We start from the raw sequence: 15,184 nt of genomic DNA, 5'->3' as shown, positions 1-15,184 counted from the left end.
CCTAAAATACTCATCTTTTATTTTAAAAAATCCTAAATTAGGCAGAAAGGTTAATAAGTTGGGTTGATGGAAATTTTAACATGAAATCACTATTGAAATACACATAATTTATAATTTCCTCAAAAACTATTAAAATTTTTCATATATCCTATAAAGAAATATCTTCAAATAATTATAAATAACATTTAATGTGAAAGTCTGAGTTCACTGGTCACCCAGGCCTAATTATAAGCACTCCAAGGGCCGCTGTGCGGTTCTATGTGAACCTTACTTCTAGTCTGTCGCTTGAGCTGAGGAGATGGATGGCGAAGGGACAGACTAAGTACGCCTGGCACTTGAGGGAAGCAAACAAAAGCAAATGCTGTGGCGTTAATTCAGTGCCATAAAAAAATGCCAAGAGCCAGGAGCCCTGCCTACCAACCATGCTACCTAATGCCATCCATCACCTTCCGCCGTAGTGAAGGAGGGAGGGGGGAGCTGCAGGGCCTTTGACTGCAAAGAAAAGCTGTGTCACTGACACACGGTTCTGGGCTACCTCTGATGGCCGTGCAGACGGCAGGGACCCAGACAGACATGCCCAGCAGTAGGCAAGGAGACACTCCAACAGATGGCCCACTAACCCTCAGAGCATGCTGGGCACAGGGCATGCCTAAGCTAAATTAAACAGATCCCTGCCCTCAGGGGCTCTCCATCTGAAAAACCAATCTATTCCCATGGCTTTCAAATCCACGTACAGCTCTAAGGGAAGCTCAGTTCAACATACACTAACCATGCACTACACACACTACACTCTGCTCCAGGACGCCATGCTGCTCTGCGTAACTGTGCAGGGACTTGACTGTCTGCACAGAGCCTGATACTCCGTCCCTAGGAATTTGTTGCTTTTATGTAGGAACACTGTTCAAGCCAAAAGTCTAGATGTGGCACTGATTCCTTTTCCTTCTCACCTCTTCCTCTTATTGATCCCACATTCAAAATAAAACTCAAACGAGTCTCCCCTCTCCACCTCTCCACCAGCACCCTTACCAAGCCACCCTCCCTCTTGCCTGGAAGACGGCTGTCTCCCTTGCCCCACAGGAGGCACGCTCTTGTCTACACCAGAACCAGGCTGAGTTCTGTAAAAGCTGAGTCGCCTCTTTCCTGTCTGCAGCCCTTCAGAAACTGCTGTGCTCTGAGAGCAACACGAGCCCTGACCTGAGCTTCCCCAGCCTCCAGGACCCGCTCCCTCCTCCCTCTCCAACCTGCTGTAGTTTTCCTGGTCAGGACATTGTCCTTCCCTCCCTCCTCTGCTCACACACACTGGAGCCCACCAATGCCCTGGTCCTGGGAATGCGCCTCCCCGTGCCCCCTGCACAGCAGCCCGCTCCTTCCCCCGGCTGAGTTCAGATTCACCTTCCTTCCTCAGACAGGCTTCAATAAGAGGAAGAGGAAGAAGAGGAAGAAGGAAAAAGATAAAAAATATGGACAATAAAATGGCAACAAATAAACATCTATCAACAACTGAGTCTAAATGTCAAAATAAATGAACAATGAACAAAATAAACTAATGAATAAAACAGAACCAGCCAGAGGCATGGCAACATGGAACAGAACAGCAGTGGTGAGAATCGCTAACGGGTCGCCTAAGACAATCAGAAAACACAGACATTTACATTACAATTCATAACAGTAGCAAAATTACATTATGAAGTAGCAATGAAAATAATTTTATGGCTGTAAAAAATACATGAGGAACTGTATTAAAGGGTCACGGCATTAGAAAGGTTGAGAACCACTGACATGAGATAATAAACATTAATAAAAAATTCAGTGACTATCTGCCAATGGTATGCCACAATATTAAGGTGACCAGACGTCCCGCTTTTTAACAATTTGTTCCGTGTCCCACGCATTTTTAAAAAGTCCCAATTTTGGGAAAGATTCTTTTAAATCCCTTGGACTTTTTAAAAATGCTGCAGGATGTGGGGCAAATTGTTAAAAATCGGGACTGTCCCACCAAAAGCGGGACATCTGGTCACCTTATACAAGATTAAGATAGTAACGTTAAGAGCAGATCCGCAGAATGCGGAACACAGGGCAGCAGCGTCCCCAGGAGGAAAGATAAGGCAGCTCCTTTGCCTAGAAACCCAAACAGAAGACACTTTGGTGGGTGTGACTGTGGTTCAAAAGCTGACCAATCAGTAAACCAGGCACTGCCGAGGCCTACCACGTGCCCGGCACCCAGCTAGGTATTGTGGAGGAAACAGCAATTTTTAAAAGGTGCCAATAAATAAAGATTCTGAGAAGCAGGAAGAGTAAAAGGGAGAAATAAACACCTGCTACCCTTTAGGACTCAGAAGATTTCCCCCATTGCCTGGTAACTTGAACTAAACTGAATTCTTTCAACAGCAAACACACTATACATAGAAGCACTGATTTCCTGTGTGCAGACCACGTGACCATGACACAACAGCGGTCAGAGGGCAGCAGTGGGGAAGGGAGAGATGCTGGAGGAGAAGCCGCTCTTACCGGGCTCTGCAGGATCATGGACACTCTCTTCTTCTGCTCCATCATGTTGAAGTCCTGGCGAAGGTCAGGTGCCATGTTCCTCTCCCGCAGGTACTCTGGGTTATTCTCATCCACCCTGTCGAAGTACCTCTCTTTGTGAGGGGCTGTGGTCGGGGGTGGTGAGGTCACCACTGCAGCCTGAGTGTCACCATTCATGGTAGAATCTTCTAGGTTCCTACGGAATAAAAATGAAAGAAGTATTGTTTCTGAATCAGCATTTCACAACGAGCACACGCGCCTGACAAGCACATCTGCAGCGTGAGGACCTCGCCGCCGGCCCCGGAGCCATGACGTGGGAGGCTTCTTTGTGGCCCTGGCCGACAAGCCCTCTCCACCCTGCACCAGCCAACGGCCTTTCTCGTCCTTGCCTCGTTCTTCAGCAGACAACAGAACACTTAACAAAGCTGCTATGTCTTCTCCCAACCTGAAGGACCAGACAGTACAAACTTGACAGGACAGTTTAAAGCCAGGACATTGTCCCACAACCGTTCTTTTCTGGAGAAATTGATTTATGATATTTTTCTAAGAAAGTTTCAGTAATGATTTTTCAAGATTCCCTAATAGCTCAATAAGGGAGAAGCTGCTCACACATCTATGCACACAGGTAAGAAATGACCCTCTTCAGCACCACCTTTTTGATTCAATAGTAGGTACCAAAATGTCAGCATGCCCTACTTCGTGAATAATCTAAAAAGTGCCCAAAGGCACAAACTTAAGTCTGCTAATATGTGCCTAGCACCAAGAAGGTACTTACTTTACATTCTTTTTAATCCCAATCTTTTATTTGAAACTAAAGGCCAGTGCATAAAATCCATGCATGAGTAGGGTCCCTAGCAGCTGCTGCTGCCTGCCGGGGCCTCCCTTCTGAACTAAAGGTATGATAGAAATAACAGCGAGCTTACAGTGACAGTATTTCAAGGACTGAAAAAGCATGAAAATAACCGAAGACTAAAAGTCAACACAAAATAAAAGAACTGATGACCTAAAATAAAATGTAGTCTTTAAAAGTACTGTTCTCTAAATGCTTCCTTTAAAATTTTAGTTTACTGTTTACTGTAACCTCGTTTGCTCCAAAACAACAACCCAAGAACAAAACAATAATGGTTGTCTGACATTTCTCTTAATGAAGTGAAGCTGAACATTCTGAGCCAATGATAAAATGTTCTATTTCTTTTTTTGGGGGAAGACTAAAGGATATACAGTATATTAACTTCTCTATGAAGTTAGATGAGTCCCAAAATTAAGACATTTCATCAGTAAATAGGAACACAGAACATTTAAGAAGCAACTATAACTGCTTCCTGGTTTCCAGAGCTGACTGGAAGAAAAGAAACTTTGTAAAACCAACATGTTAAAGATAAGGCAGAGGCTGCTCCGTTTTTATTACGAATTGCTGTGTGAATGGGACAAGGTAGACTGCAAACCAGATATATATGTATTTCATTCCTTTAATAAGGAAGTCTACAAACTTCAATCAAAATACACATATTCTGAGTCCAATAATTAAAAATAAGCATTCCCGCCGAAACCGGTTTGGCTCAGTGGATAGAGCGTCGGCCTGCAGACTAAAAGGTCCCAGGTTCGATTCCGGTCAAGGGCATGTACATTGGTTGCGGGCACATCCCTGATAGGGGGTGTGCAGGAGGCAGCTGGTTGATGTTTCTCTCTCATCAGCGTTTCTAGCTTTCTATCCCTCTCCCTTCCTCTCTGTGGAAAATCAATAAAATATACTTAAATAAATTAATAAATAAGCATTCCCTGGTCAGGGGCTCGGTTGATGGGAGCATCTTCCCGTACACCAAAAGGCTTTGGGCTGGATTCCCAGTCAGAGCACATACACAGGTTGCAGGTTCCATCCCCAGTCGGGAGGCAACTGATCAATGTTTCTCTTTCGCGCTCTTTCTCCCTCTCCCTCTCTCTCTCAAATCAATTTTTAAAATTTTCTTCTAAAAATTCTCGGGCCCTAGCCGATTTGGCTCAATGGATAGAACATCGGTCTGTGGATTGATAGGTCCCAGGTTCAAATCCAGTCATGGTCACATGCCCTGTTTGTAGACTCTATCACTAGTAGGGAGCATACAGGAGGCAGCTGATCAATTATTCTCTCTCATCATTGATGTTTCTATCTCTTCCTCTCCCTTCCTCTCTGAAATCAATAAAAATATATATTTTTTTTAAATCCTCAGGTGAGGATTTAAAAAAAGAGGTTATCTCTGATAATCTCCTTTAGAAAAATAAATGAATAAATAAGTAAACAAACAAACAATTCCATTTTTAAAATACAAAACCTATACTTGGTTTTCTGTCAGTTATGGCTTCAGGTTTCACTAACTTAATTTTAAGAGTGGGTTAAGACAGCAAATTTTTCCTAGGAAGAACTCTACAAGAAATTATTATTTAATCCAGTCTTTTTTTAATGAAAAAATACAGATATAAAAACAATTCTCTACATATGGGGCCAGGTGGGCACTTGAAATATGGGGGGACTATTCTGTAAAGTACATGACTGTCTAACCACTATGTTGTACACCTCAAACTAATACAGAATAATTGCAAACTGTAATTGAGAAAGAAAGAAGGAAGGAAGGAAGAGAGGAAGGAACGGGGGGGGGAGGATAACCAACCCAGATTCAGGCTTTCAAAACAGGGTGAGGCAAAAGTAGGCTTACAGTTGTTTGTATGGAAAAATAATTCAATTAATAAATAATAATACAAAAATGAACTATGTGTTTTGAGTAATCACAACTTTAAACCTACATTTGCCCCACCCTATGTTTTCCCCACTTTGGGGTTCTTTTAATATCTGAGTAGGTTTATTTTTTTATCTGGAAAAACAACAGATTCCATATCTGGCTTAGAACATTCTAATTAATAACTCTAAAAGAGCAACAGTTTTACTTTGTGCCATGCCAAATAACAAGATGAAATCCATCTGGAAATAAATGTTAAAAGTAGCTTTTTGTTTTGCAAGAAAAAAATTCTGGAAACTTAATTTTTTAAAATAGAAACAATCAACCCCAGCTGGTGTGGCTCAGTGGATAGAGCGTCGGCCTGCAGAATGAAGGTCCCAGGTTCAATTCCGGTCAAGGGCATATGCCCAGGTTGTGGACTCAATTCTCAGTATGGAGCATGCAGGAGACAGCTGATCAATGCTTCTCTCTCATCATTGGTATTTCTCTCTCTCTCTCCCTCTCCCTTTCTCTCTGAAATCAATAAAAATATTTTAAAAATAAAAATAAAATAGAAACAATCAATGTCTAATACACATGATTTAACATAAATATTAAAATCTCAATACCATATTATAAAACTAAAGATTGTTCATTATAACATATATGAGATTATAACATGTTTAAGTGAAATGTGTAAAATTTCCTATTCTATAATCTTATCAATATTATAATTATCACACAGACAAGATTATATCATGGAAAGTAAGCTATTAAAGTTAAATAAATTGGCTCAAGAAGCATATAAATTGCTATGATTTTACCTGTGTAAAATTTAAAGATGTCACAAATCTTAATGTGTTAATACCTAAAACAATGAACTCTCTGGGAACAATACTCTCAGACATCCACACCCAACATAACCCAAAAGTCTGGATGAGCCACGCCAAACAAGCCTGGCCTCCATGTGTGACACCTCCCGTTCAGCCTCCTGTTTCCGTCCTGGCCCTACCATTCCGATCTAGCTCTTTACCACCCACCTCCTGGGGGCACAACAGCCTCCTTACCAGTTTCTCTGCCTCTAGGTCCTAACAACACCCACACCAGTCCTCTCCACAGCTAGCCAGAGGGAGGTTCAAAATCATGCCACTCACTCCCTGCATAACCTGACAGCTAGTTTCAAACAAACTGTAAAAGGAAAAATACAGAATGGCATTTGGGCTCTGGACAGCATGGCTCAGCTGGTTGGAGCGGTGTACCAACTGAGGATATGCAAACAAATTCTCCAAAGATTCGGGGCCACAACAGAAATGGACACACCAGCAGGGAGAGCACTTCCAGCGGTGGGCGCAGAAAGAGCAGACAGAGGGTGCTATGGCTGAATGGCGTCTCCAGAAATTGATGAAGCTCAAACCCACAGCACCTCAGAATGTGGCCTTCCCTGGAAAGAGCGCAGATTGCTGAGTTAGATGAGGCGTTACCACGGGATACTGGACAGATACAAGTACAGGGAGAACGCCACAGGAAGATCGCTGAGCGATGCGCCACAAGCCAAGGAACCCAAAGATGCCAGCCAACCAGCAGCAGCTGGGGCACGGCCTGGACCACACTCTCCCTCGGCCTCAGAATGAACCAACCCGAGACACCTTGACCTTACACTCCAGGCTCCAGAACTGCCAGGCTAGTTTCTACTGCTTATGCCCCCAATTTGTAGTACAGTAAGTCCTCGATTTTTCAAACTCCATTTAATGGACTTAGGATTTAATGGATAAATTTTCTGGTCCATGTCATATGTGAAAATTAACACTGTTCATTTTATTTATTTATTTTAAATATATATTTTATTGATTTTTTACAGAGGAAGGAAGAGGGATAGACAGCTAGAAACATCGATGATCGGAATCCAACCCGGAACCTCTCAATCCGCAGGCTGACGCTCTATCCACTGAGCCAAACCAGTTTCGGCTACCCTGTTCATTTTAAAATGCTTTTAACCAACAATTTCTTATAATTAAATTAACAAATTATATTTTGTTATTAATTCACTGTTGTTTTTTTGTGGGTTTTTTTTTGTTTTTTTTTTGGGGGGGGGGGTGTTAATCCTCACCCAAGGATTTTTTCCCACTGGTTTTTATTTTTTTTATTTTTTTTTAACGCCAATTTCATTTATTGACACTATTTTAAATGTCTGCTTATTGTCTAGCAAACACTATCAGGTTATCAGGTACTGGGCTAAAACAGAGGAAATTAAGCCTTTGATGGAATAGGTAGCCACCAAAAAAGGGGGGGCGGGGCTATTGGTGTTAACCAGAAAAGCACACGTTGAGACCTCACCAGAAGACTTAAAGAAGACACCACCATCATGGAATAATCGGACCACGATTCCAGTAGATTTCCTGAGGGTTGGCATCACCAAAGATAGAAGAGTATGGCTGGAGAGGAACAACTAAATTGTGAAGAAAAGGCATTTTAGGTCTGGGAATACACAAAACCAATTTAATTCTGTCCCACTGATTTTTAGAGTGTGGGACGTGTGGGGCGGGAGGAGAGCATTGCTAAGATAGAGACACATCGCTCGGTTGCCTCCTGCAAACACCCTGACAGGGGGCCAGGGACAGACCTGCAACCCAGGTACATGCCCTTGACCTAAATCAAACCTGCGATACTTTGGTGCATGGGGACCACACTCTAACCACTGAGCAACATCAGACAGAGCAATTTGTCAATTTTTTTTAACAAACCCACTCGGACTTTCAGCTTTATATAACAGACTTTCAGCGTCAGCATTTAGAAACCCTCTCACCAGAATTAATCTATTTCAAGGTTTTACTGTGCTCTGTCGCAGCAGAAAACTAAAAGAGGGCTGTCCAGAAAGCTTCACAGAAGAGATGCCTTTACTTATTTTTAAATTTGTTTTAATTGATTTTAGAGAAAGGGAGAAGGAGGGGAACATTGATGTGAGAAACTGACAGGCTGCCTCCCATACATGTCCTGACTGAGGATCAACCACTATCTAGGTATGTGCCCTAACCAGAAATCGAACCAGGGACCTCAGAACATGGGATAATGCTCCACCAACTGACTCACACCAGCCAGGGCAAGAAATACTTTTAGAGCCTGGCCAGTGTGGCTCAGTGGTTGAGTATCAACCTATGAACCAGGAGATCATGGTTCAATTCCCAGGTTGCGGGCTTGATCCCCAGCAGGGGGTATGCAGGAGGTATGTTTCTCATTGATGTTTCTCTCTCTCTCCCCCTCCCTTCCTTTCTGAAATCAATTAATATAGATATATACATATATAATTAAAGAGAGAGATGCTGCTAGAGCTAAGCAGGAGCTTCCAGGTGGCTTGGGACAGGTGGCAGTCACTGGGGAATGAACACCTACTGAGCTTTAGAGACAGCAGCACAGAGGCAGCACAGTGAGGCAGCGTCAATGGCCCCTTCCTCCACACAGGGTGCCTGGCACCCACTCGGGAGCTCCCACGGCCTAACTGAACTAGCTGTCTCCAAACCTTCCAGCCCCCTCCTCTCAGCCCCAACTCAAACAGTTCCTGTCTGTGAAGCCTCCCAAGGCCTGAGCTGGCACTTGGCCTCTTGTGTTCCAAGACACCTGTCCTCACCTTCTTTCAGCCATTTTCAAACAAGATCAAATCACTTGTGTAGATGCTTGTTCCCTCCCGTTTGGGGGCCCATGAAGACAGGGACACAATGTCTAACTCATTTTTTGTAAGCAAGCCCTCGGAGATTTCAGATAGTTGTGACTCAACTTTGTTCTTGAAGTAGGTACCCGATGCAAGGGACACCCTAACTTCTCTGGAACAGCTCCGTGAGGCTCACATCCCTCACCAAAACCCAGTAAGTAACCAAGTGAGGTGATGACTGTGTTCACCAGCCTGGCTGTGCGAATTGTTTCACAGTGTATACACATATCAAATTGTCATGCAATGCCCTTTAAATATATTACAGTTTTGTCAATTATACCTCAATTAGACGCCTGGTGCCCAAATTCATGCACAGGTGAGGTCCCTCGGCCTGGCAACTGGGACGGGCTGGCTGGGGGAGAGGGGAAGGGGCCGAGGGAGGTTCTGATGGGGCAATCGGGACCAGCCTGCCTGGGAGAGAGACCACAAAAGATTGGCCATGGGAGCACCCTGACCCCCAGGGGGCAGCTCCTGCATTGAGTCTGCCCCCTGGTGGTCAGTGTGCATCATAGCAACTGGTCAACCAGTTCTTCCCTCATACGGTCACTTAGGCTTTTATATAAAGAGATATAAGCTTAAAAAGGCTTAAAAATAAGTAAAAGTGAAGCCTTTGCTAAAAAAAAATAATAATATTTTTAAAATTTATTTTTCAAGTACAGTTGACATACATTATATTAATTTCAGGTGTAAAATAAAGTGATCAGACATTTATAGACCGTAAGAAGTAATCACCCGTAAGTCCAGTACTCACTTGGCACCATAGTTATTACAATATTGACTATATTCCCTAGGCTGCACTTTATATCCCAGTGACTGTACCTCTTAATCCCTTCACCTTTTCACCATCACACCCATCCCCCCGGCAATCATCAGTTCTCTGTATCCATGAGTATTTGTTTTGTTCATTTCTTTTTTTTAGATTTCACATCTAAGTGAAATCATATGGCATTTGTCTTTCCCTGAAGGGTAGCAAGACTTTAAACAGGCTTAGGGGAGACGACACTTCGGGCTAAGCTGGGAACGGTGCTGCGGACAGTCCACCCCTGACTGGTGCCTCGGGTGGGAAACAGGGGAGACTCGGATGGCCAGGTCAGAAATTCATCACAAACGCTCAGGATTCTCAATTCTAGAGGGGTGCTGTGCCAGTCAATGAACAGGGAGCCAACCCCTTTTCTACCGGCAGGAGGAAGCCCAGCATTGGGTCCCCCCCTGGATAAAGGCAACCCACTACCACCAGCCAGAAGCCTCACTGCGCACGTTCCAAGCCGGCTGCCTACTTCTGCGGACAGAGCCCTCCTGTGTGTAGGGTCCTCTGCGCAGCTGCAGGCTGACGAAGGCGTCCTGCTTGGGATCCTGAGCTCAGTTAAAGCCGGTAATTCCTCTGATCAGATTATTCTATTCCCGTCTCCCCAGATGTCCTGTAACAGATGAAATGGCTCAAAAACCCCCTTTAAAACAGTCCCTGTTTACTATGGGGTAAGTACTATTAGAAACTCATTTTTGCGTGTATGAACTCACTTTTTTCTGCTGATAAGGAAACAGGCGCAAAGCAGTCATAGTGTTGCTAGGTCTAACCTCGGGCTGCCTGGCTCTATGACACCTGCCCGTAAACTCCATTACATGCCATCTCTGGCCATCACATGTCCCAGCAAGCTCAACTTAGAAAAGGGAGCAAGCTCTGGCAGGCAGCTCAGCTGGTTAGAGCGTCATCCCCATACACCAAGGTGGCAGGTTCAATCCCCAGGAGGGCACACACAAGAATTGCATAAGTAAGTGGAACAACAAATCTCTCTCTCTCCACCCCCCCCTTCACGTCTCTAAAAATCAATAAAATTTTCAAAAAGAAAGATGCCTGGCCAGTGTGACTCAGTTGGGCGTCATCCTGTGAAACAAAAGAGTGCTGTTCGGTTCCGGTCAGGGACAGGCCCGGGCTGTGGGCTTGGCCCCCAGTGCAGGGCATGCCGAAGGCAACGAACCAACAATTCTCTCTCGTCGTTGATGTTTCTCTCCCTCCCTTTGATAACAATATACTAAGAGAGAACATAAATAAAATGAGCCTCACTGAGGTATCACAGGAACAGAGTACACAGTATTCTGCATTTCCAGCAGCATGTTGACACAGACACTGTTTGAAGTTTTATAGTTGAATACTTATTTTTTAATTAGACCTTTATTGTTGAAGGTATACATATGCACATATCCTAAGTGTTTCCGTAGGCGGCCCTCTCTGACTTCACAGGTGATCCAATGCAGGTTCTAGGAGGCTGCCTTAGCCTGAGGTAGACAGCAGTTAACAGAGACTCAGGTTGCGTTGGGAATGTACAAGGTTAAAAGAAGCAGTGATGGGGAGCAGTGACAGGGGGCAGTGTGGGGAGCAGTGATGGGGGGCAGGAACGGGGGAGGGGGGGACAGTGTGGGGAGCAGTGATGGGGAGCAGTGACAGGGGGCAGTGTGGGGAGCAGTGATGGGGGGCAGGGACGGGGGAGGGGGGGACAGTGTGGGGAGCAGTGATGGGGAGCAGTGACAGGGGGCAGTGTGGGGAGCAGTGATGGGGGGCAGGGACGGGGGAGGGGGGGACAGTGTGGGGAGCAGTGATGGGGAGCAGTGACAGGGGGCAGTGTGGGGAGCAATGATGGGGGGCAGGGACGGGGGGGGGAGACAGTGTGGGGAGCAGTGCCAGGGGGCAGGGACGGGGAACAGTGTGGGGAGCAGTGATGGGGGGCAGGGACGGGGGGGGGGAGACAGTGTGGGGAGCAGGGACGGGGGGCAGGGATGGGGGGCAGTGTGGGGAGCAGTGATGGGGGGCAGGGACGGGGGGGAGAGTGTGGGGAGCAGTGATGGGGGGCAGGGACGGGGGGCAGTGTGGGGAGCAGTGATGGGGGGCAGGGACGGGGGGGAGAGTGTGGGGAGCAGTGCCAGGGGGCAGGGACGGGGGAGGGGGGGACAGTGTGGGGAGCAGTGATGGGGGGCAGGGACGGGGGGCAGTGTGGGGAGCAGTGATGGGGGGCAGGGACGGGGGGGAGAGTGTGGGGAGCAGTGATGGGGGGCAGGGACGGGGGGCAGTGTGGGGAGCAGTGATGGGGGGCAGGGACGGGGGGGAGTGGGGAGCAGTGATGGGGGGCAGGGACGGGGGGGAGAGTGTGGGGAGCAGGGACGGGGGGCAGGGACGGGGGGCAGTGTGGGGAGCAGTGATGGGGGGCAGTGACAGGGGGCAGTGTGGGGAGCAGTGATGGGGGGCAGGGACGGGGGGGAGTGTGGGGAGCAGTGATGGGGGGCAGTGACAGGGGGCAGTGTGGGGAGCAGTGACAGGGGGCAGTGTGGGGAGCAGTGATGGGGGGCAGGGACGGGGGGGAGTGTGGGGAGCAGTGATGGGGGGCAGTGACAGGGGGCAGTGTGGGGAGCAGTGATGGGGAGCAGTGACAGGGGCAGTGTGGGGAGCAGTGATGGGGGGCAGGGACGGGGGCAGTGTGGGGAGCAGTGATGGGGAGCAGGGACGGGGGGGGGGAGACAGTGTGGGGAGCAGGGACGGGGGGCAGGGACGAGGAACATCTCTTTAAGCCTATGCTGGATCCCCTGCAGCCACCACGCCCCCAAACCACCGGGCACCTCCTCTGCACACCAAGCAGGCAGATGCCCCTTCCTCTGGCATCAGGAACGAAGGGCAAGGTTTCCTGCTGACCAACAGGCACTGGCACATTGGCCCTGAGCCTACAGCCCCGAGGGAGCGCAGCCCTCGCCCCCCAGGAGAAGCGGCCTCACCCTCTCTGCAGCCTCACAGCACCCACAGCGTCCACGGAGCAGGTCCACAACGCGCTCCACGGCGGCCCAGGGGGCGGTGAGGACTAGGCGCCTTCTCATAATGTGATGAAGTTCTCTGTCAAAGTTTAAAGGTTACCCCTTCATTCTATTTATTGATTTTATTTTTGTCAATCCTCACCTCAGGATGTTTTTCCCATTAATTTTCAGAGGAAGTTGGAGAGGAGAGAGAGGGAGAAGGGGGGAGGGAAGGAAGGAGGGAGGGAGGGAAGGACTCACATATCAATTGGTTGCCTCCCTAACCCAGGATAGAAGCTGCAACCCAGATACATGCCCTTGACGGGGAATCGAACCTGTGATCCTTGGGAGTGTGGGCTGGTGCTCTAACCACTGAGCACACCTTCCAGTACTGAGCCCTTCATTTTAAAAGTAGGAAAACTGAGGCTCGGAGAGGAGAGAAGATGGCAGAGAGCAGCAGACGGAAACAAGGTCCGCACAGGACCACCTCGCAGAGGGAAGGCATGCAATATGCCTGGCGCAGCGGCTGACCACAGGGAGCACGCAGTGTTATTACCAGGATCACTATAAAATCCATGGCTGTCCTCTTAGAATGGAACCGCCGGAGGGCAGGCTTGTCTGCCTCACTCCCTCCTGCACTCGGGGCTCAGACGGGAGTCCTCAGGAAGCAGGCATTGGGAACAAGCCAGGACAGGTCACATCCTGGATGGCAATGCCGCTTTGACCAAGAAAAGCCGTCACTGCTTCATTCAATCACGGTGACGTCTGACCGGAGAGGCCCTGCTCCGGAGAGAGCGGCTCACGAAACAGACCCACATCTCAAGCTCCAAACTGCGAATGGACAGTCTGTGTGTCAAACTGGGTTTTGTGTTTTGAGTTACCTGGGTTTTATGTTTCTAAGAATTACGTCAATTCCCAAAGTTGGTAGACAAAGAAAAAGTAGCTTTATCTGTCTCCAATGGGCTAGACTTGGAGACCCAAGCAAGTTCAATTCCCAGAGGCAGGGAAATAAGAAAAGCAAGAAAGGAGACTTCTAGACCTCCCACTAAGTGCACTGGAGCCTACAGCGAAGCTCAGAAAGACTGCAAGGAGACCGAAGCGCAGGCTGACCAGACACACGTGAGTGTAGAAAATTCTAAGTTAATTTAATCCGGAAAAAACCTACCCTGCGCTCCAATGGCACACTTTAGGGGCTCTGTTTAGCTCCATCAGCCTAAGGTGCGAGTATTTCCCTGGAAAAGCATGGATCTGTACCGGGGCACATTTTAGTAGCTATGAAACAGTGGGGTGCAGTATTTAATCTTATAAATGACCTCCTCTGTAAATGTAGCCCATACTTCCCGTTGTTCAAACAGCACAGACAGAGTGGACTGCAGCCATGTAACAAGGCGAAAACACACCACAGACAGACGTCAACAGGGCTAGCCGGGCTTCTGACACCTTCTCCGTCACTCGGCAGCCCCAAGCATCTGAAGGCTGAGTCAGAATAGGCTGCTTGGCCATTTCTGAGCGGCTGCAACAGCTCTATTCCCCACCTATCCTCTGCCTGAAATCAAGGTGAGGCCAGTAGGTGGTAAGCACATGTGTGGATGACTCTCAGGTACTACAACTGCCGAAAAGTGGTGATAACAAATGGGAAGAAGAAAGTTTGTGGTCATCAGAGTTCAAACGCAGCCCAAATACTTACTAGAAATGTGCCTGGGCGAGTTCACAGTTCGCACGCCAGTCCTCTCACTGGCAGAAGGGGACTATAATAACACCCTTCTTACAAGACTGTTGAGGAGTGGGCATGATATGCTCAACATAAGTCCTGTTCACTGGTTAGCAGAAGCTGGACAGCTGGTACTGGAAACTCCTCCAGTTGGCTTTCAAAAACCTGGAACACAGCACTGGCTGGTGTTGCTAAGTGGTTAGAGTGTCAGCCCACACACTGAAGAGTTGAGAGTTCCAATTCCCAGCCAAGGGCATGTACCCGGATTGCAGGTTTCCCTGGGCTCCAGTCATGGTGCGTGCAGAAGGCAACCAACCAATATGTCTCCCTCACATCCATTTCTCTCTCTCTCTCTCTCTCTCTCTCTCTCTCTCTCTCTCTCTCTCTCTGTCTGTCTGCCTTCCTTCCTCTTTTTCCTCCCTCCCTTCCTCTCTTTCACTCTCTTTAAAAAAAATCAATGGAGCCTGGCTCAGTGGTCGAGTGTCCACCTATGAACCAACAGGTCACGGTTCAATTCCCGGTTGGGGCACATGCAGGCTCAATCCTCAGTGTGGGGCGAGCAGGAGGCAGCCAATCAATGATTCTCTCTCACCATCGATGCTTCTATCTCTCTCTCCACCTCTTCCTTCTCTGAAATAAATAAAAACACATTAAAAAAGGAACATCTATAATATAATAAAACATATTTAACACTAATGAGTAAATTAATCTTTGGTAGTTAAAATTCCCTAGAGTTACTTTACTTATCTAAATGAATGCCAATAATTCCCATATATAAAC

At 47.3% G+C, this 15,184-nt stretch overlaps 1 protein-coding gene across 6 annotated transcripts in view; it reads right to left on the bottom strand.

Moving 5' to 3' along the window:
- ADD1 (adducin 1) overlaps positions 1–15,184 on the bottom strand; it is a 66,503-nt gene that overhangs the window by 28,371 nt on the left and 22,948 nt on the right. For all 6 annotated transcript variants that reach the window (XM_036417185.2, XM_036417186.2, XM_036417188.2 and 3 more), the window contains exon 2: positions 2,509–2,722. In XM_036417185.2, the coding sequence (XP_036273078.1) occupies positions 2,509–2,703 (195 nt within the window). In that variant the 5' untranslated portion in view covers positions 2,704–2,722. The remainder of the gene's footprint in view (positions 1–2,508; positions 2,723–15,184) is intronic.

This window comes from Pipistrellus kuhlii, unplaced genomic scaffold (assembly GCF_014108245.1).
Source record: "Pipistrellus kuhlii isolate mPipKuh1 unplaced genomic scaffold, mPipKuh1.p scaffold_m20_p_58, whole genome shotgun sequence".
Lineage (NCBI taxonomy): Eukaryota > Metazoa > Chordata > Mammalia > Chiroptera > Vespertilionidae > Pipistrellus > Pipistrellus kuhlii.
This window is presented reverse-complemented; position numbering and strand designations above follow the sequence as displayed.